Source organism: Ischnura elegans, chromosome 3 (assembly GCF_921293095.1).
Source record: "Ischnura elegans chromosome 3, ioIscEleg1.1, whole genome shotgun sequence".
Taxonomy (NCBI): domain Eukaryota; kingdom Metazoa; phylum Arthropoda; class Insecta; order Odonata; family Coenagrionidae; genus Ischnura; species Ischnura elegans.
Genome location: NC_060248.1, coordinates 58,032,574 through 58,055,889, shown reverse-complemented (window position 1 = coordinate 58,055,889; position 23,316 = coordinate 58,032,574). Strand labels below are relative to the sequence as shown.

The 23,316-nt window shown below is 37.4% G+C and overlaps 1 protein-coding gene across 1 annotated transcript; it reads right to left on the bottom strand.

The window, feature by feature from the left end:
• Positions 1-1,372: 1,372 nt before the first annotated feature.
• LOC124155188 (golgin subfamily A member 6-like protein 1) lies at positions 1,373-17,625 on the bottom strand. Its single transcript, XM_046528905.1, has 3 exons — positions 17,397-17,625; positions 16,210-17,174; positions 1,373-1,525 (listed from the first exon to the last, which is right to left on the bottom strand). Exons 1-3 carry the CDS (start codon positions 17,623-17,625, stop codon positions 1,373-1,375), a joined length of 1,347 nt encoding a protein of 448 aa, XP_046384861.1.
• Positions 17,626-23,316: the final 5,691 nt, after the last annotated feature.

The following is a 23,316-nucleotide window of genomic DNA, read 5'->3' as shown; positions in this document are numbered from 1 at the left end:
TTTTCACTTCTAGGATTTCTGCTGCCAAAAATTGTTTCCTTAAAGGTTTGAGAGGTTATCAGTAAAACTAACTGATCATTCCAATCTTTTCCTCCAAAACCGCGGTTGGCTCAGTTGACTCAGAAGCATCACATCTACAGCTCTATCCATCTATCAACAATGGTTGGGGTCTTATTTTTGTGCCCTGAAAATTTAAAGATGATCCCTTGTATGTTTTAAACAATAAATGTACGGATAAAAATGCAATTTGAGCGGGATTGATGGGGTCTCCTGATTATTTCTTGAGGAATCGAGTAATCCGTGCTTGAGTTAAGGAACCGGGTATTTTTTATCATGGGATTTCACAACGCTTCATGTTTATGTTTCCCGATTTCTTTCCATGTGCACCATACGCTTAATTCATCTTTAATGCATGAATGCGGGTTGATATCGATACATTTTTCAACCAAGACAATGAAATTCTCTCATTAATGCTATAAAATATTCAACTCTTTTCCTTTAGGAATCCCAAAAGATTTGTTGGCTGCGTCCAAACTGATTGTTAAGTTCATTTCCCCTGATATTATGAATTATTTTTAAGAAAGTTATACGTCATTTAGTAATTGAAGAGTCATCTATCTGTAAATCACCCTTATTACCGGACTTAAATATTCTTTTCAAAAATTGAAACCAGAATCCGAAGTGTTTTTTTTTCTTACGGACAAACGAGCAATAGTGACGTCAACAATACAAACGACGGTGATTCATGTATTATAAAACCTGGTATCAAACTCAACTCCATTGTAATAGCATCATATATGTGTAACTTACATCATTATTTTGCATTTATAGTGATTTTTTTCATTTGGATTTCACTTGACTTTGGCTGCTTTTGGTTAATACTTGACAGGAACGATCTACCAGCAAAGCTTCTCGAACCCTACCCAAAAAATATAAATATATTTAATAATAGATTAAAGAAGGATGTTTTTATCATGTAATTATAGGGTATTGTCAACCAGGGCATGGATGTATATTGTTCGTACCATGTTTATCTATGTTACCACCGGGTCAAATGCCTACTAGTAACATATTTGATATAACATATAGGTTATATACAATTACCCTTCACAGAGAATAGTTTTTCCCATTTGAAAGAGTATTCCTCTGGTGAGGTACGTGAAAAAATCGAGCTTAAACTCTTTCGTCGGTTTTAGAAGTTTTTGGGGCCTTTTCCTGTGGCACCGAGATGTTTCCTCAAATGAAAACGAATTGAAGAGTAGCTCGTGTGTGTCTGCTTTCCCCTTAGGCGGAAAACCTCGATGGTCTACGTGTCACTTTAGTGATGTGGGAACGTTTTCAAGGTTGCCCCTGCTGTTTTCCCTTTTCATCTTCAAGACGAGCCGTCCGCCACGTCCATAAGATCACCTTGACTTCTCCCAGGGTCGAACTGACTGACTGTCTCATTGGAGACGCTCTGCCTCGCGTCTGCACCCAAGTGTATGTGCCATATGGCGCCTCGCTTGGTCAAGCTCTTAGCCTGCACCTGCGGGAAGCAGCGACTCTTCAAAAGACACTTTCACCACCACCACCGCGTTCACTTTTCATACGGTCGCGGTATCCCCCCCGTGTTCAAACGGCTGTAATGGGAAGCTCGATGTTTCTCAAGTTTAGATATATTAAAGTGGTCTTCTTCATGATGTTCAGATTAGCGTGAAAATTTGTGTGTTTATTTTGAGGTATCCCTGGATAAAATAAAAAATATTATACTTTGTCCATTTAGTTTTATAGATATTCCACGGAGTACGAACTTGCAGTGTTTTGGATAATGAAATAACTCAATCTATCAATGAATTATGAGCACTCAGATCTTCTCAATGGAGAAAATTACTTGGGATTCCAAACAAATTAAGGAACAAAACCAAAGTTTGTCAGAAAAAGATGGTTTTATATTTTTGCTGGCGTGAGAATAGTATGTCAAACCTTGATTTTAAAGAAGACAAAAATGATAGATAAAATTCTTCGGCGGCTTCCACTGCTCAGAGATCAATATCTTACAAATTCCATTTATCTTCCCTTACATGTTATATGAACCTACTAGTATTTTAAGGACTCGAGTGAGTCTTCGCGAAAATTATGTATTCACATGCTGTGATAAGTGAGGGTGAAAATGAAGCCCTGGCTACTGGAACACCTAATTAAATTAATACAGTTTATAGTTATAGATAGGCTTAAATTATAGTTATAGATAGGCTTGAATTATAGTGCTAGCGGTATAATCGTAAGCTACAAGATGCGGTTCAGGTAAAGGTGGATTATTTTTCTTAATGGTATTTCTACGATCAAATTTACCGACTCGTCAGATTTGATAGCATAAATGACTTTAACATCCAATTGACAAAAAAAGAAATAATGCTTTTGTAGATGATCCATCCAAGTGACGTGTAATAGATATTTACAGTATTTTTTGTGATTATAGTTATAAAAATTGGTATATTAGGTAGCTTTTAAAGCCATCATTCAAAATTATTTTATCGTGTGCGCCGGTGAATGGACCACGAATGTATCGCAGAAGGTAGGAAATACCTTCAAGGTCGGCTACTTCATCCTACGCCACGCTTCCTGCCACAGAAAAAGTTAACGTGATTATAAAACCAGTAGTGACGAAATGAAAAACGTAACGCGTAGCTTCTCACTTATTTTGCTCCAGGAATGGAGTTACAAATAGTGTACGCATTGAATTCGACACATTTCGTCACTGCTGATGCAGAGAAGAATTATCTCTTTGCTCATAGCGGAGGCAAAAACTAGTTATATGTACTGAGTGACCTCGCGCGCTAGATTATCAGGTTTTCGCGAAATATTCTATGACTCGTTGCAGAATAAGTTCCTCATTTCTACCGCCACATTTAGTGGTTTTCCTTCTCGGGTGATTGATTATTGTACGCGTAGCATTTCTGGTCGTGACTAACGAAACGAAATTACAAAATAGGTGGTATAATCGATTATTTAAACCATATGTGCGTAACCCAAAGACTAGGAAAAAAATGTAATATCACGGCGCTAAGTAGGCTAGTATAATGAGTGGGGTATGTTGTATGTTTTTTTTGGCAGAACGCTATGAAATTGTGGAAATTTGCGATGCTGAAAAACTGATGTGAAAAGAGGTATAAGATGAAAAACCAGCGTGTTTTAAATCTCTGCAAGTGACTATTGGCAGTGTGTCCCTTTCAGTTCCAGAGGTACATATATGTACCACTCGGTCTTTTTTCCGTGAACTCAATCCCTTCTTTTGTACATCAAATTGGATTTCAGGGATACATTCCTGATACATATTACTAGCCACCTGGTTAAAATATTCCTCAAAAGAGTGCGCTAGACGAAAGGACTTACAAAAACTTACCGAACCTACTTTAAAAATTTTGGACCGCAAGCACTTTATTTTCAAAATATTACAGTGGATGGAGTATTGAAAAATGTGTTCTACTTTTGACATATTATTAACTTTGCATTAATATTTATTTTCAATAACAAACCCAACCAAAGAAATCCTCCCTAAGAAACGTACACCACTATGAATAAAATGGACAGAATTGTACCGCTAGGACACTGTGGTCATAAACCATCATATTGTCGCGTTGACCTGTTCCCCTGTGATATATTGGAAGAAGCAGGTAAATATGTAACCGCTTATGTACTTCTTTGTTATAATTTATCAGAGCAAAAGTGCCCATATGTACATTCCCCTTATAATTCCGTAAGAACGTTATTTTATTTGACACCATCGTTAGACAAGAAAAAGAAAATGAGTGCATAATTTATTTTTTATTTTTAGTATGCTTCGAGTCTTAAGAAACAAGGAAATTGAGCACATTTTACTCGAAGAATTACCTTCTGACATAGGGGAAGACAGCAATATAGGTATATATTTGTTTCAATATTTGTTTCAAAAAATTTGTTGGTCGTTTTATTATATTTTGCGCGCTGAGACAAGGTTCCTCATAATTATGGGTGTAATTTTGCAGATGTTGATGAATTAGAAACTCCTGAGGCATCAAAAAATTCTGCAATTGAGGATCTTGATGAGGAAACTATTCAGAATGCACCTTATGACGAGGAACCGGATGGGACGCCCTTTCAATGTACTTAAAGTATCCGAGTTTTGGAAAAATCGAAACAGCAGGATATTTATACGCCAAGCAGAAAGGGCATATATTGAAACTGAAACGAAAGGAGCTTATTTCCTTCGAAGGAGTGTATTTCCTCATGGGCTATCACCAACTACCGAGTATAAAACATTTTTGGTCTACTCAGCCTGATGCCTACTGGGCGTCTCTGTCGTAAAACAGACAATGTCAAGAATCAGATTTCAATAAATTTTGAGATATTTACACATAAATGACAATTCAAAGATAACACCACAGTGTAAAAATAAATGTTTCAAATTACGCCCCATTATAGACTCACTCAATGCTACATTTTGTTCAGTTTATAGAGGGACGAGAGAGTGGAGTATGGATGAAAGTATGACCCTTTCCAATGAAACAACACCACCCTAAGAAACCAATCAAAAGGGGATACAAAATTTGGGCAATCAGTGATATGAATGGATGCATAAAAAAACTTTAGGATATATCAAGGGAAAGATGAGGAATTGGAAAAACATTTTAATAACTATGGCCTAGGAGAACAGGTTCCTCTCCTCCTCACGCAAAATATATGGGGTAAAAGATATAAAGTTTTTTTATAGCTATTTTATATCACTGCGTCTTCTTGAACGACTTAGGTTTGAAATGACATTATCATGTGGAACTGTGAGAGTCCACAGCAAAGAATCACGTTGCCTAAAGGGAGACAAAGAGTTAAAAAAGGGGGAAATTTGATTTTTCACTCACTTCCACAGGTCTAGGAGTGTATAAGTGGAAGGGCACTAAATGTGTGCTGTTAGCTTATAATTACCATGTTTCAGAAGAAACAACGGTACAGAGGACTGATCGCACCGGAAGGAAAACTGATGTACCCTGTCCTGCCCTAATTAAATCCTATAATGATCACATGGGATGCGTACATAAAGCTGATCAGTTAAGAACATTATATGCGGTCAATAGGATAGCAAATAAATGGTGGCACAGACTTTTTTGGACATTAATGGATATGTAATTTTTTTATTCATATGTGATATACTGTGAGGTTGTGGAGAAGATTCCCCTCCTAGAATTTCGTGGGGAAGTAACTATTCGAATGATGGGAATGTCTTACGAAAGAGAGATACCATCACCCGATTCTATCAGGATTTCTCAGTGTAAGAAGGCTGAAAAAAGATGTGGAGTTCCCCAGTTGCAAAAATTATTGATTTAGCCAGAAAGAAAATAAGAGCACCAGGAAAATATTCCGTGCCCAAAGGTGTACGAATTACAGGCCTATGAGTCCATTGGCCAGTTCATGACGCAGAAAGGGGTCGTTGTGAGCTGTGTAGTCTTAATAAAAGGCGATCTAAGCCGTACACAAAGTTTTCTCACTGTGCTTTATACTTGTGCCTTAATTCCGCATGAAATTGTTTTTAAAATTACAATATCTAACCACAGCTAATAATTCTAAATTTTACTCAATTTTGTATGAGAGTTCCTAAAAAAACGGAAAATTATTGTTTATCACTATATTTTATATTGAACGAAAAATTGTTGAAATCATAAAATTGTGTTCTTATAAGATTTATGAGTAAAAATTCATAAATAAGGAGTTAAAAAAAAGAAAAATCACTGGTTTATCTTATTTTGGGAATATTAGATGAGAGAAAAGAAGTGCTCTAAAGTCCCAGCTGTACATTTCTGTCCATTATTTAAAAAATTGTGTAAAAAAGTATGTCAGTGTATAAAATAAGATCCTTGAATACTATCCGTGTTACAAAGTGTAAGAAGTCCCGTGTAATGAATTTCAGCGAAATAATTTGAAATTAAAGAAAGGTGGGACTGAAAGGGGTATTTGCAACGAAGAAAATCTAGTGTTCAGCATGCGCTAATTCACAACAACATGAGTCACTTACGTGCTTCCCTGCACGAAGGCGTGATTGTGGACAGTGAGCGTATAAACGGAGTTGGGTGCTACTAGAAGTGATTGATCAGTGACTTAAACGTAATTCTCTTAATACATGGCACGAGGTACAGATCTGTTAGCGATCATTAGCGAGGCACAGATCAATATTCGCAGTCACTGATCAACAGGAGGTACCTCCTGTTACTTGCGATTGTAGTACCCAAAATCAACATTCAAGTCAATAAATTGCGTCATACCTAGGTACAATAGATTTTTGATTGAGTGGTTATTACTAATCTTCTTCATTGAATTTCATCCAAATGGAAACCATCCTTAAAACCATCGAGAAATTACTTTTGCTTATTTTAAGGGAAACTACTACAGCAATTCATCAAAACATGCGGGAAATTAGGACGAAAACCGAAATATATTTTAAAGGTGGAAAAGCGTAATGAAAACGACGAGGGAAATTTTGGGTACTTATGAATGTCGTTATAATATTTGTCCGGCCTATCTTGATGAGCATGCCGAATATTAAAGATATTAATGTCGCTATAAACGCAGGATGAAAAAGTTGAGGTTGCCGTGGAGTAATGATGAGGAGATATTTACTCCGAAGGCCGTGCTTAATTATATTTCATAGCCCAAAACACGTATGATCCCACTACAGTAGTATGTTTAAATGAATGACATATATATTTTCGTAACTAAATATAACAATACTTGACTGAAACGATCTACCAGCAAAGCTTCTCGAACATTTCCCAAAAAATACAAATATATTTAATAATAGGCTGAAGAAGGATGTTTTCATCATTTAATATGAAAAGAGGTATTGAGATGAAAAACCAAGTGAACTTATTTTAAATCTCTACACGTGACTATTGGCTGCAACGAAGAAAATTTAGTGTTACGCGTACGCCAATTCACAACAATATGAGTCACTTATGTGCTTCGCTGCACGAGGGTGGACAGTGGAAGTATAAACGGAGTTGGGTATTTTTAACCAGCGTAAAAATGTATATTGTTCGTGCCATTTTTAAATATGTTATCACCGGACGAATTTCCCACTAGTAACATATTTGATATAATAATAATAATATATTATTTTTATAGCAACGCGCCACAAGACCCATTTAACGCGTTCGTGCCCAGATAATAGGTACAGAGGGCCTTATCATTTCGACTACACTCTGAAGAACTCTTTCTCGGTATTGCATTTGAAGGATGCGACCGACAGCTTAGGTCATTTGCGTCATGAGTGAACGGTAGTTAAGGAAGGGTGGAGAGAAATCCGGCGTCGGAATCAGCCTGCTCTTAACGAAAGGCGCCAAGGGGACCACGGCTCAACGTCTCATCCGACAGACGGAGTGTTGCGCTTGAAATGCCATCCACATATCTACATCTATCTACATCTACATAATACCCCGCAAGCCGCCTAAAAGGCGTGTGGCAGGGGTTGTTAGGACACCAGCCGTTTACAGCTTAAAAAAATGAAGTGCTCTAACGAAGTTGGGACTGTTATTAAAGTCCTGTATGGTTCGGGGGAAAAACGAATTCCCGTATCTATCCGTTCGGCAAAACATCTCTCTTAATTTATCGCTTCTATCGGACCTGGAAATATAGTGTGGCTCTAATATTATGTTCTCTGTGTCGCTCCAAAGATATCCATTCTTAATTGTTCAAGCAATCTAAGCCTAGCGCGCAGCCTCCGAGTCTCCGACGGCTCCCAGCCTAATTCGCTTAACATCTGGGTAACTGTCTGTAGTAGGGATCGGGCAGTCTCTGAAAATTCTCTACCAGCGTCGGGATTTGAACCCGAGTACACGGAGTGGGAAGCCAATACTCAGGCACCACACTAACCCGAAACCCCATTCTCATTCTCTTATTGCCAGTAATCTTCGTTTGATATGGTATTTGGAGGAGGTGACCGACAGGTAAGTTCATTTGCGCAATAAGTACGGTTAGGTAGGAAGGGCGGAGAGAAAGCCAGCTTCGGCATTAGGCTGCTCTCAAGGAAAAGCGCCAAGGGGACCGCTGCTTAACGTCCCATCCGACGGACGGTGTAATTCACTTGAAGTGCTCTCCGCAAAGCACTCAAGCAGGGATCGGGATGTCTCCGAAAAATATCCGCCACCGGCGCGCCGGTATTTGATGACTTGCTCACGGAGTGGGAAACCAACACTTCAGGCACCACGCTCACTCGAACTCCCGTTTTAATATTCTGTTGTTTCAATCGTAAACTAAAGCTATTTTAATTTTTTAAAGCCATATTTTCAGTTGGGTTCGACATTTCTCGAATACCCTTGATTGCATCAATAGGACCTCAACCAGGAATGATTAATTTAGGGAAAGGCATTGATAAATAGACTAGTCATTCTACGTCCTCGGTAAGCTTTCATTATATCTCAAGGTTCCAAATGTGAAGGAGAAAACGACAATTTTTAGTTCAAGAAGGGAGGAAATAATGGATTAAGACACGATATGCGCGCCTTATATATTGATTGATTGGCGTTCGTTGATAAGCTGGAAATTTTTCTGAAATTGAGAGCATATTTGTTATCGTAAGGAAAGAGTGCTGTTCACAATATATGTCTCACTTTACATCCCAGTTTTCGTGTACTTTCATTGGTATTTCTATGGTTAAGAATCCAGTCTTGCAGGCTCATTCACAAAAATTAGTTGAAGTTTTGATAAGTGTTTATTGCGATAAATACTTCATCTTCTATTTGGAGAATTTTTGGACTCAGATGCTTGAAGCATTTATAGCCGAGCAAAAATAATGAACATTTCAAATTGTTGTAAAATATATACAGGCGGAACCACACAAATATTTCACACCCTAAGGACTATGACGGTACTTCATCCGGATAATTACGTCAGAGAGAGCTGTAGAAACGTCGTGAAAGGAGACAAGACCTGTCGGAGTAGAATTCTGAGTGATATTAACCATCGCAAACCGCCGGAATAGTCTTTCCTCAGTTTTCTGCATTCAGAAAAAAGTCTCGATATGGTGTTAATGGGAACTTTGTAAATGGTTCTGAAGTAGACGGGCATACTCTAGTGGAGAAAACTGTCGTAATTTGAGGAATGAGGCATAAGAACAAAGAATGAACAAAAAGAGATTTCTCCTTCCTTACTCTCTTACCGATGTGTTGCCAAAAAGTATGGGTGATCGAATTGATTCGCAGTTCACGATGCCTCGAATTACTTGGATGTATTGCGTCGTGTTCGTTCTTGTATGTACCTCTTGTGAATCATATTTTAACCCTCTAATTCCAGTTGATACTTTAAAGATTCCGACCCCTTTTAATCTTACATTTTCCACTGTAAAGTAGCTTCCTGCCGACCTGCGAGAAGCGTCGATAAGTTGAAATACAATAAAGCAACGGCATCTCAATCTATAATGCTGTTAACTGTTATTAAATACATATATTGTGAGTGAAGTAGAACTGTTATTTTGAAAATGTAAAGTAAAAATGGTCATGAAGCGAGATTATTGAGTATGACTTATGCACATTTCATTCTAATTATTGTAAAAAAACGCTAAGGCATTATTATTCGTGGCAAACATAGGTTTTCCCATTTAAAATTGCGGCCCGCAGACATTACAAGGGACCGATCCCAGTTCTACGACATACTTTTCATTTCTATGTCAAGAAGAAATGTATTTCACAACTATGCATTAAATTCACCAGGCTAAAATTTTGTTAATATAAATCTGTACGGGTCCTCCTCATATGTGCTTTTGTTTTCTATCATTTTTTCCTCTAACTCATCAAATTTCAAATTAAAAATATTCATTAGTTCGAAGCCTCAAATCACCGAGCGGATCCTCGTTATTTATTTTCATTTCAACAATGCAATAATTCCGCCCTCTCAGGATTTTGATGGTTGGAACAAATTTCAAATCCTAATTCGCATATCCTTTTCTTTGGTGTACAAAACACAGATATTTACGGGTAACAGCTATTATTCAGTGATTTGAATAAAATGCGCCAATTTTAATGTTTCTCACTCGTAATTTTGTCCATTTGGATTTGGATTTTTTTAAATTAGAACTTGATAATGCAATAACGGGCGTTAATAAATGCAACTGATAAATTATAAACTTGAAATTTAACTAAATTTCCCTTTATTCTTGAAAAAATCTATGAAATATCTTACCAGTGGCGACTGGAATAGCCAATTCCCAGATATGGTTGCTTCAAAAATGTTTTTTAATGCTTTCCCGACTAATGTTTTCTTCTTTTTAGGCTAGCTACTTATTTCCACACCGAGAGCTATTCCGAGTAATTATATCCTTCTAATGAGGGTGCTAAAAAATCTGTCGAAATGGCTGGGTTGCTACACGTGCAAATGGTAAGGAATGAAATAATGGTAGCTGTCATACCAGTTTTGTACCCTACTTGTGTTAACATCTCTAAAGTGATGCAACAATGCTGTGAGATGGTTATTGGAGGAATGTGGCAGAGGGACTTCTCAAACTTGATCATCGCGAACGAGAAATTCAATCTCGCGAGGGTGGACAAGAACGTAAAAAAACTTTGATGTTACGTAAATACCGTCTTCCAATCCTTTGAGTAGTGTGAATTATCTGTAAAGACGGAACGGATATTAGTTCTAGTCGTTCCTTTTTTCCTATCTATTCAACTACGACACTTTCAGATTTTTTTTCAGAGTATTCGCCCGTTACCACCAAGTTAGAGGGTTATGTTTGGCGATTTCACGATCGAAGGCATTTAAGAAACGGGGAGATAGACAAATCGCTATTCGCGAGGCACCTATGGGAGAGTGACCACAGGAGCGACTTTGTTCCGGAAATTCTCCACATTGATGTAAAGGGAAGAAGGATGGACTGCTTGGAGGAGTTGAAGATTAGGAAGCACAGCAGGAATGGAATTTTGGCAAATGAGAATATTTTTGTCAACTATTCCCCCCTCTTGGAAATTCCCCTGAAGTTGAGTAACGCTCCAGCACTAACACAACCCTCCCCTACCAACGCGTAATAGCAACCAAATAAACAACAGAATAGCTATAAAAATAACCATTTCTGTACCTGAAGATGTCGCCTCAGCGACGAAACCGGTCGTCTTAAATAAATTGTGCGAAAAAGTACCATACCTTTTTATTGTTTACAATGGATTTTCACAAAGTAAAGCCTGAAACAATCGAGTTTACCCACAAATCATACTAAAATACCAAATAAATCATCCATTAAAACGCAGATTTGAAAATATATTGGATATCAAACAACTTTTACGCCATCTAGTTCAGTGAATATAATTATTATCTTTTATACATTTTTAGCTATTCGGATCTAGGTTGTAAAAATATTCGATATTCATGAAGCAAAATATCTCATTTTCAAGGTTGTTTGAGTGCCGGGTTGTGTTTGTATCATTCAGGACAACACTTACAGATCGTATTTATTTTACCTCAATCTTCTATTATTAAACCTCGCTTCGCGGAGATCTCTAATTAACTATACTTTCCATCTTACGTCAGTCAAGGAGAACTAAACGTATATGCAGCGCCAAGGTTGTCATTAGGCAACAGATCACCCATGAGTTAACGGTGTCACGCATATGGCCTGCTGCCTTCCGGAAATGGGCAAGTTGAAGGAATTGCTCGAGAACAGCTGACAGTGGCACGATCTCTCAGTGGTCCATATTCTGATTTTTCACTCGAAGACTTCGCTTTGGAGGTAGCCACGTGACGAGGGCACTGCTAGTTCAATAACACTAATCCAGACCAAAGCAGTCTCAATGAAAGTCGACGTGTGCATTCACACATAGCGACGTAATTCACATAGGGGGATGAGGGAAAAGGGGAAATTGATGACGAAATAGAAAGAGGAAAAGTGAATCTAGGAGCACCTATGACGCCTAATTCTTTACTGAATGAATGAATGAATGGTTTTATTTATGCTCCAGGAAACCCATAAGAGTAAAAAATAATTACACATAAAATTCTGCTCAGAATACAATAATTATGAAATAAGCTTAGCATGAACACAAGAGTAATTGAATACAAATGTTTTTAAAAAATCAAATTAATCAGAACACAGATACTTAAATTTCAAAACAAGAGTGCTGATGTTTTAAATATTCATGCAATTTCCTCTTAAAAGATTCCGGGCTTGAGGAGAATTTTATTGGAGGGGGTGATGAATTCCAAAACTTTGATGCTATAATAGGGAAGGAGGCACTCGTTGGTACGGGCTTAAGGTATGTGGACAAGGCTGAGGTCTACCCGTGTTTTTCTGGCGGAAACAGTAGTTCTGGGGGTGAATAGACTGTAGAGGTATTCAGGAATGTGAGTTTGAAAGATTCACGCATATATTAAGGGATTCGTGAATTCTTTTCTTCGTTTTTCAAAGATATTCTTGAAGGCATCTGAAATTTTCTTATTCCTAGTGATTTAAATCAGCTGAAATGGTGAGATATAATGTCATCCTTACAACATTCTTTGCTTTGCTTTTATGCCTAAATTTTGACATCAAAATGTCACATCGTCATGTTATTTCGTGGAAACCGGATTCCAAGAATATAAAAATATACCTAAGACATTGAGCATGCATGGGATTCATTTTCTAAGTAATTATATGAGGAAAAACCGTATGTATCAAATTCAAACTTCTCCTCATAGTCTTAAGAAATGGTAGGGGAGACCGGGGCACGTTGGCCATAGGGGCAGGATGGCCCAGTCGAGCTAATTCATACAATAGACGCTGAATCGTGCTAGGAATCAATCAGAAGGTTAGTAGCACACTTCCCCTTTCTCCACAACACCATCATGACTGGCGGAGCAGTTTTTGACAAGTTATAGCGATTAATTGTATTTGCGCGTGTTTCAGTAAAATTCTACTCCCAGGTTAAATGTGTGTTATTTAAGTTTTGATCAATTTGGGCCCAATAGTTGAGTACTATAATTAAAAATCATAGTTTAAGGATAACTTCTGTGTGGCATACAATCTAAATTGCAGCAGTGAGTTTTGTAACAAATAGAATTTATTGTAAACATGGCGATGGGGCAGGTTGGCCCAGCGACGACGAGGCACGTTGGCCACCCGGGCCAGCATGCCCTGTCCTATGCAATCCTTCGTCAAAAATGGCCTAATTTTGAATAGACGGTCACTTTCATCATCAAATGAGCTGTCATTCAGATGTAAATGACTTGTTATTGCTTCAAATCGGTTACAATGCATGCTTGCCGACAAGAGTGTGGGGATCGGTGGGGATGTACCTTTTGTTAAGCTTTGTTACCTTTTTGGGCCAACACATACGTTTATTATTGTATTTATCGTAGCATGACATTAGCATTACATGTCATATTGCCTGACTTTATCATGTCATACGTTACTCCTTCTCCAAAGCTAGATTTACATTTTTCTGGTTCGCATGTATGCCATTGTTTATGCAAATGTGCTTAAGCTGTTCTTCCGAGAAAAATGATAAAAAAGTCGAGTGGACTTACGCATTTTATTGCCTCTTCAGTAGGAAGAATTGGAATACAATTTAAAGTGAGCTCGAAAGCTGGATTACCCCTTCCCCACTTACATGAATTATTTTCTGTTACATTGTAGGGTAAGCTTGCATCAATAGGCAACTCCAGAGGTGCCGCTGGGTCTGTTAGCATGGTGTTTCTTCTTTCATTTTCCGTAATCTTAGAGAATATCCTCGATAAATTATTACCGTGCAGTTACAAAATGGTGGATACTGTTTTTCGACAAAGTTTCACATTGAGGTAGAGTTTCAAATAGGTTTTCGGCAAAGTCACGCGGAGTAACTTATATTAGAGCATTCTTTGAAGATTTCTTGAGGTGTTTATGCAGTTATCTTTGAAATAAGTTTGCGTTTAAGTTGAATTAAGGTTAATAAGGTATAATTAAATAAGGTAAATTACCTTTCTGTTGATCACTGTCAGTAGTAAACAGGACTTTATTACGTAAATTCCAGAGTTAAAATCATTAAGGTCATCCTCCTGCCTTTAATTATAATGTTTTTTTTCTGATTTTGTAACTTCTTTTGTCTCTTATTTAATTATACCTTATTAACCTTAATATTACCTTAATTACCTTATTTTCCTATTTTTATCTTAATCTTAATGCGGATATCATTTATTATCGTACAGAGAAGTATAGTCATTTCGAAATTAAGAAAAACGATTGTTTTTAGTTTGCAACACACTGACGGACTGCTGAATCATGAGGTACTAAATCTGCGGAGCAAGAGCGTCGGGTATGAATAACTTAAGAGATGCAAAATATCGCACACATGATATCCATAAATATTCTGTTGGTTTGTCTACGCTGCACTGCCACATACGATTTTTTGAATTGATATTGGATGTATCGTATAGATTGGAATTGAAACAGTGGCATTTGATAATTAAGTTTTAATTTATTTTAGTTTAGAAAGGAATGATAAGAAATTTTCAAGTTAAAATTAGTAATTTAAATTAAAATAACTATTTTGAAAAAGATGTTAAGGGATTTATTCATAAACGTACTTACGGGCACGTGGAAGTTTGAAATTTCTACGTTCCAAAAACCAATTAAAATCACTTTCACAAATTCTGGGCACTCAAAAGAACTTAAATTTCTTTCACAACAGTCAAATTAGAACTATGGGTAAATGAGGGTATGATACACGTTTTAAAAACGCTAGAAGTTTCCGTGGAAATACCCCGTTTAGACGGTCAAAGACTCCGCTCCGCGGTGTCATAAAACGACCGTTTTCGCAGTAGAATCCTGGGGGTCAGGTATCGGAGAGTAAAGGATGTCTAAGGGTCTCAGCTGGTGTCCTTCTGGGAGGTCTTTTTGTATGATTCCCAGAAAAACAACTCACTTTTTCGAGGTTTGTACGCTTTTAATAGACGCATGGTCTTCGATCGTATCCTAAGAAAACGAAATGAACTTCAATGAAACGTGCACTCACCTCGGCTGAAAAACCTCCACTGTCTTCACCATATAACATTTGAGAATTGGTGTCTTGAAGAAAAACATAAAAACGGTGAATGCTGAGCGTTAAAACCCATACAGTTACAATAACCTTACCGCGTCGCGGCTAATCCAACTCCCGACGCACGGAGACGAACCCTGCCGCGCGATCTAAAAATCAATGTAATTTCCGGCGACGCAAACTTATTTCAAAGATAACTGCATAAACACCTCAAGAAATCTTCAAAGAATTCTCTCATATAAGTTACTCCGCGTGACTTTGCCGAAAACCTATTTGAAACTCTACCTCAATGTGAAACTTTGTCGAAAAACAGTATCCGCCATTTTGTAACTGCACGGTAAGAATTTATCGATGATATTCTCTAAGATTACGGAAAATTAAAGAAAATACACCATGCCAACAGATTATGCGGTATTTTATTCTGCGAGAATCCACCTATAACTTCACCTACTACTTACTTTGGAAGATTTTCAGTGAAAATTGAAGGCGGCTGTTTTTATGGAAATTTGCTCACGTTTGAGCCTGTGTATCTCAGAAACGGGTTGGATCTTTGTCAAATTAAGTACATATCCTTCAATTTCAATCATTTTTGAGTATACCTGCGAAGTTTCAAGTTTATAACTCAAAAAAAGTCATTTTGTAATTTTGTTCGGCTTTTTCCGATTCCCGCTGTAACGCCACCTTTGCTATTATCGCTCTCTAGTAGATTTCACTGGAAATATCACGCGCGTATACGAATTGGTTCCAACAACTAAACTTTTAAAATGCTCTTTTATTTGATATATATTCGTAACGCGACACAATCTCTCTCATTTTTCCAGTCAACAACCCACAACAACCACAATACCCGTAGCAACAACTTTATCAATAAACATTAAGTCAATAAACACAAATATGACGGCGTTACAGCCTTCTTCCCCCTTAAGAACTAACTAATTTCAAAGAAGTTCTGTTTAATTTAATCTGAAAGGCAAGTGCCCAAGCCCGACACCGTCTCTACCTCAGTGACGTTTCTCTGAATAGATCTACTTAAGCTATCAGCATTTTGATTATCTCTGCCTTTCCTGTATTCGATACTGTAATTATAGTTTTGTAATGTTAACGCCCATCTCATTAATCTTGGGTTACTACTGGCGGCTGAGTGAAGCCAAGTAATCGGGTTATGATCCGTCTGAATACGAAATTTTTCTTGTCCATCAAAGTTTTGGTGGTGCAATTTGTAGTTATGTACATTCTGGGTTGCTCCATCTAAAGATCTTTCTTCCATGCAGCTAACCTCTTCAACTAGTGCAAGAATTCTGTTCTTAATATTCTTAACCATTTCGCAGTGTTTCAACCTGTAATCTTGCCATGATGCATCTGATTCCCCAGTTCTTTCTGCTATCTTCATGCATTCTCTTTTTTCTAGCTTAAGAGCCTCCCTCTCCTCTTCAAGTTCCGATTTTTTCCTATCTATAACAGATGTCATGGATAAGAGTTCTTTCTTTTGTTGCTCAACTTGACTGATTTCAGTGTTAATTTCACTTACTCTTGTTAGTACAGTTGTTTTCAACTCATCAAGATGGATCCTCTCACTCTGAAGGGAAATACGTTCATCGCTTATACATTTTCTTTCTTCTTCCAATTCTTTGAATTGAATGTCTATTTCATATTCTTTTTCTTTTATTTTCTTCCATGCAGTTTCAAGCATCATCATCTTCTCATCATTAGTTGCCTTAATGATTCCCAGAGCCATTTTCTCCTTTTCTAACTGTATCCATTCATCCTGAACCTCATCTTTCTCCCTGGCAATGCACATTCTTTCCCAATGTGCATCGCATATTAGCCTGGCTTTATACAAATCGTGATGCTCAATCATCAACATTTCCCGCTTTTTCTCCAAGTTCCTTTGCTCTTCTATGATTCCTGAGGTGCGTTTTTCGTCTACCTTCTTCTGTATCTCCTCTCCAACTCTCATCTCTTCCTTGAATATTTCTCTTCTGTTTTCCAACTCTTTCCTTTGAATTTCAATACATTTTATCATTTCTTTTAGCTTTTCTTTGTCCTTTTCCATTGAGGCTCTCTCAGTTTTAATTTTTTCTTTTTCAAGAGTTATATGTTTCCACTCCGCCTCAGCAGTGCGCTTCTCATTTTCTATCTTTGTCAAATCATCTTTATAAAGAATTTCTTTCTGCTCCAGTACCATCTTTGCTGTTGCTATGTTATTTTCAAGCTCATGTAGTTTACATTGGTGCATTTGAATTTTCTTGTATGCTTCTTTAATTTCTATCCACTCTTTGCTTATGTTTTCTACTGCCATTTGACAAGATTCTCTAATTTGATGTCCTACCATTTCTCGGTGTTCCATCCGGTAATTCATTAATAATTTTTCATTCTCTACTGTTTTTTTCCAACTTTCCATGAATTGTTCAAGCTCACTTAACTTTTCCTCGTGCACCAATATAATTTCATCAGCCTTTGCTTCTGCTAACTGTTGCAATTCATCATCCAGTTTTTGTGATGGCAGATCATTTTCATCCATGCCTGTGAATTTTTCATCGTTTTGTTTGTAGGATGACATGTCCTCCTTTTCTTTGTCTGTCTCCAATGATTCATTATCTGTCTTTTCCTCTAAAATTATTTCACTTTCTTTTTTATCGACTGGCATCTTTGCTGTACATTCTTCCTTCTGAATGACTTCTTTCACTGCACCTTGTGTAATCCTGTTCCTGTGAGTTTTCTGAATTCTCTCATTCATTAGTGTCCCATTCACTCTCATCAGCTAATAGATTCCTCAGCTCTAGTTCAATTTTTCTTTTGTCATTTCCCAGCTTGTTCTTTTCATCCTCTAATTGGCACCTTAACTTTTCTAGCTCACTTCTTTCCATTTGAAGTTGGAGCTCTTTTGTATTTAGCTCTTCTTTCTGTTTCATCAGTCCTTCTTTCTCTTCATTTCTTTTCATTGCCCTGGTCTGAACCGCACACACCCACTCTGGCTCTGGCATTCGCTTCCTTGCCTATTCTACAAGCTTTGCCGTTTGGTTTCCCAGCAAATATATGCCGCGATCCAGCTCGCGTCTGACTACAGCTGCCTTCCCAAACACGCGTCCAAATTTACCTACTAGTTCGACTTCCGCCAGGGGAAGTGTAATAGGGTTCTGGGAAAAAGGAGTCATTACACATATTGTCTCGCCAGTCAGCATTTCCGGGGCTACAAAATCTTGAGATATGATGTCTATTGACGAGCCAGTATCTCGTAAAATCGGCATTTTGTATCCATTTACCAAACCTTCAGATATAAAATCTTTCATTAACTCATCACTTTCGAATGTCATTACGCGTCCCACCACCTCTTTTGTTCTCTGCGTGGGGGACCTTAGCTTAGGGCATTCAGCTTTTAGGTGATCAGTCGACCGACAGATTTAACACTTACGAAGGGCTCTTTGTTCAAAAGCATTTTCAATTTCTTTGGAGTATTCTTTGATATTCGGTGAGTTATCTTCTCTATTCCAATTATCTTTCTGTCGGGGAAACCAGCGGTTCTCACTATACTCAAACTTTTTTTTCTGATCTTCTCTAATTGTCTTCCTGCTGAATAATTCACGTACGTTAGCATAATCATCCTGCTTCTTTGCCAAAATATCAGCGTCTTTAAACGAAGACCATTCATCAAGGAAATGGTCTCTCACTTCTGCTGGAACCTTCCTTTTTATTTGTTCCGTCACCATTAAATCACTAAGTTGCTCGAATGTCTTTATTCCCAAACCAGAAATCCAACCATTCCAATAATTCCTCAACTTATACGTAAATTCCTTCCACGATGTTTCAGCTGTCTTCAAATTGTTGAAAAATAGCTGTCTAAATTTTTCTGAACTTAACTTGAACCTCTCCAGCAATAGTGTTTTTACATAATCAAAATCGTTCGCAGCTTCTTCTGGTTCCCTGGCAATTAATTCCGCAATGCCACGCGGCATAAGCCCTATGAGATGCACAACCCATTCCTCTACGGGAACTTGCGCCCTTTTTGCCTGCCTTTCGAAAGTGACCAAATACAGACTAATGTCATTTTCCTTGGAGTCAAAGCATGGCATGACATCTGATAATTTAAACTTTGGTCTAACTGGCATGTTTTGATCTGACACACCATCGCATAGTCCATTATTTTGAATTTTTAGCCTTTCTAACTCAAACTGCGTCTCCTCCCTTCGTCTTCTTTCTTCAATTTCTTCTTTTTGTAACCTTTCTCGAAATTGAAGCCATTCTTTACAGAATTCTTCTTCATAATTGCAGCTGTTAGTTATCAATTTTTTTATCGAAAAAATCTTTGCATCTTCGGGAACTGTTTCTCCCAACTCTTCCGCCAACAACAACAAATCTTTCTTTAAATATCGAGCTAAATAGCTCATCGTAATATTTCAAGATCTAACTAGCACTACACCCGAAAAAAAAATTTTTTTCGTCACTGAGGTAAAACACGCTGCCAATCCAGGCACTTACCTCTGAAATTCTGCGTGGTTACTTCAGTCTTGACTCTTCTTTTTTTTTATATTTTTTTAACTCCCTGCAGCCGAAGTATATCTCCTTCCACCGTTCCGATTTTCCTTCTCTGCAGCCGAAGTATATCTCCTTCCACCGTTCCGGTTTTTTTTTAGGAGACTTTTAATGCCGAGTCGCCGAAGCACCAGTTACGTCGTATCCCACCGTTAAGCCACCAATTTAAATGTCTGTAACGCCACCTTTTCTATTATCGCTCTCTAGTAGATTTCACTGGAAATATCACACGCGTATACGAATTGGTTCCAACAACTAAACTTTTAAAATGCTCTTTTATTTCATATATATTTGTAACGCGACTAGAGCTGTGCGAGAGTCTCGTCTCGACGGTCGAGACGAGAGTTTCATTTCTCGGCATTGTCGGGACGAGACTCTCGGCGCGGCGAGAGTCTCGCCTGGGTCGAGAGTCTTGACGAGAGTCGAGAAGTCTCGCCCCTTCGAGATTTCTCGACACCCGTCGAGACTCCCGGGCAAGGTGAGAATTTCCGATGAATACCGCAATCAGTCGTTAATAGAGATTACTGGGGTATCCCTTACTACTTTTATGGATTTATTCACACTATAAAAATATGTTATTTAATTGACAATTTAAGCATATTTTATTATTTTATCAAGCAAAATTGACTGGTAACCATGAGCATTAGTTACCATAAATAAACATTCCAAAAAGATATATATAATTCTATTGAATTCTATAGAAAAAATAAAATATGCTTAAATTGTCAATGTCGATCTTATATTACAACTATTTTTAGTTTTGGATATATATAATATAAAATTTGAATCATGGAGTGTAGGTCTTTAAATTGAAAAGTAAATTGTGCCGACGTTTCCGTTTATTTACAATCCATTATCCGGGCTTATAATGAAATTGAACAAATAATTTTGATACACAGGCATGTTAAAGGGTTACATCAATGTTAAATATTATAGTAATATAGTAGAAAAGAAACATTCACTTGATAATTAAAAAAGTATAGATCATAGTTTAATTCAATAGATTTTTTTTTAATGTTTATTTATGGTAACTAAGGTTCATGGTTACCAGTCAATTTTGCTTGATTAAATATTAAAATATGCTTAAATTGTCGATGTCGATCTTATATTACAACTATTTTTAGTTTTGGAAATATATATGATGTCTTAAATAATCTTTTTGCTAAATTATTTTCAATGTCTAAAATAGAAATAGTGTTATTTTTTCTGGGAGCCGGGAGTCTCGACGGGTGTCGAGAAATCTCGATGGGGCGAGACTTCTCGACTCTCGTCAAGACTCTCGACCACGGTCTTAGAATATGAGAAGGTCTGGACACTCTCCGTTCAGGCATGGTCATTTAATGAAGCCGTTTCCCGTTGAGGCCGGTAGGGGCGCCACCTATCCTGAAGGGCAAGTTTCCTACGTATCTGTATAAGATACTTCAGTAATTATGAACTAATTTATGGAAAAAATGAATATAAACACATCGACAGTGGTTACTAGTTAACAAGTTCATATGCACTTAACATCTTATAACGAAAAATACCTAGAAATCGTTCTCATACGTGAGTATTAATCAAATGGAAGGCGTTGGATTTCAGCTTCGTCTGCTTCCATACCTTTGTAAAATCAGTTACAGCCATAACGAAAGATTGTCAGCAGTTAAAACCTTATGTAGTGAGGAAAGGTATTTTTAAGGAAATAATTATTTATAGCTATCTTGTGGTAAACGTTAATATAAGTTGTCATAGAAGCTACGTACGCACCATTGCCTCTGAGCCCATCGGCATATGTTTCCACGGCCTTATAAGAATATAGATATAAGAATATAGATATATATGTTTCCTTGCTTTCAAACACTATTAACAAATATAATATCAGAAACTCAAACGGCTTCTTACCAAGGCCGAAGTGAAATACTTCTAATGAAGTGACGTATGTTAATGTTTTTAATCTCCTGAGTCTCGATCAAGTGATAATAATAATGGCAGGGCACAGCAAACCTAAAAAAATGATTCTATCCTACGGACGTTTTGCGGGTATAGAATAGGCATATTTAATCGTTGAACAGGGTGAATAATTTCCGGAAGTACCATTATTACCGTTAAAGGCTATTTTATAACGATGCTTGCCTGCTCACCAAAGGAATAATTTGAGATTTAAGGAAGTAAAATACCATATGAAAGATAAAAACGAAAGAGATTTTGCAAATAATTTCCGAATAAACTTCCACGAAAACAGTGCAATGGATATAATCCGAGGGATTTGCGAATGTCTGATCACTTTCAGGTGCTGGTAAATCTGAAATATTATCCCTCGCCCAAAAATAAGATGAGTAGTACGACAGAAACCACAGGCTAATACTGCTAATACGCGGTAAATTTACTTTTCATGAGAGTTGCACGCACCATCGATAACAGCTGCATTAAAAGAAATCATCGAAAGAGGTATATTAAGAATGAAAACGATTCACATTTTTCCAACTTATATAATGTACACACACATCAAATCTACATTTCCAGAATGATTACACAATGCTATTGAAACTGAGATTATTTATATACAATCAATGCAAGGTAATGTCATGAAAAATAAATTTTAAGTACTCACAATTTAACATTTCTATTAATTCTTTCTATTACTAATTTCTATTTCTAATTACTAATCATTCTAAGAGATTCAATTAAGTAGGAGAGAATGATGAATAGTTGATGAAAGCCGTCGCACATCTTGCATTGTCTCAGTGATACTTCATTCCTCCACTGTGAATGACATTGACCACTGGAACAGCAGAACCTGTAATTTAAAATATGTATAAATTTTGGAGCTTTAGCACACCAAAAAAAGGAATCGTACAGCTATTTCATCGCTTCTCAGGGTCCTTGGGGACTCTAAAAAGCGAAATCCCCGAAGTCTTGTGGCCATAACCAGTGGTGCAACGCGGTACCACACACGTCCACGGCATTTTCCTTTTTTCAGTAAATCCGCGAAATATATCCACGAAATATTAATGTAGAACAATAAGGAAATAATGCAGAAGACTAACATTCGAAAATAAATGAAAACTAAATCTTAATTAATTTCAAAAATGACTATTTCCACTCACCTGTAGTATGCGCTCAACAATACGGAAATTAACTTACCCGCTAATTCTTGCCCTCCAGAATACGTGGCGCCGCCCCGGCAAACGTGCGGCAGGTTGAGGAAACGACTTCAATAAAAGACCATGGGTTTCCAATGGAGTGGGATAGGAAGTGTCATGGGGCTGCTCTCGACCCAGGCGAGACTCTCGCCGTGCCGAGAGTCTCGTCCCGACAATGCCGAGAAATGAAATTCTCGTCTCGACCGTCGAGACTCTCGGGCGTTCGAGAGTCTCGCACAGCCCTAAACGCGACACAATCTCTCTCATTTTTCCAGTCAACAACCCACAACAACCACAATACCCGTAGCAACAACTTTATCAATAAACATAAAGTCAATAAACACAAATATAACGGCGTTACACCGCCCACTGTGCGTCGCCCAGGTTTTGCTTGGGGAGTACTGTCGCCCGGGTGGTTAATTATACTGACGGAAAACGTCAACACAGAATGTCACGATGTCCTACATCATTACGCGGCCATTTCCACCTTTTCCGTCAATACAGACCTTCATTTTTGTAAATAGAAAAAATGTACCTAATTCAGAAAAAAACTAATTAAGAATAGTACTTGAATGATGGTAAAATAATAGCACAATCTGTTTTCTTTTTCTTGAAAAACAATAACGATATAATGACGATTAATGATAGTGCCATTATGAATTGAATTCATAACAATGTAAGTGCAT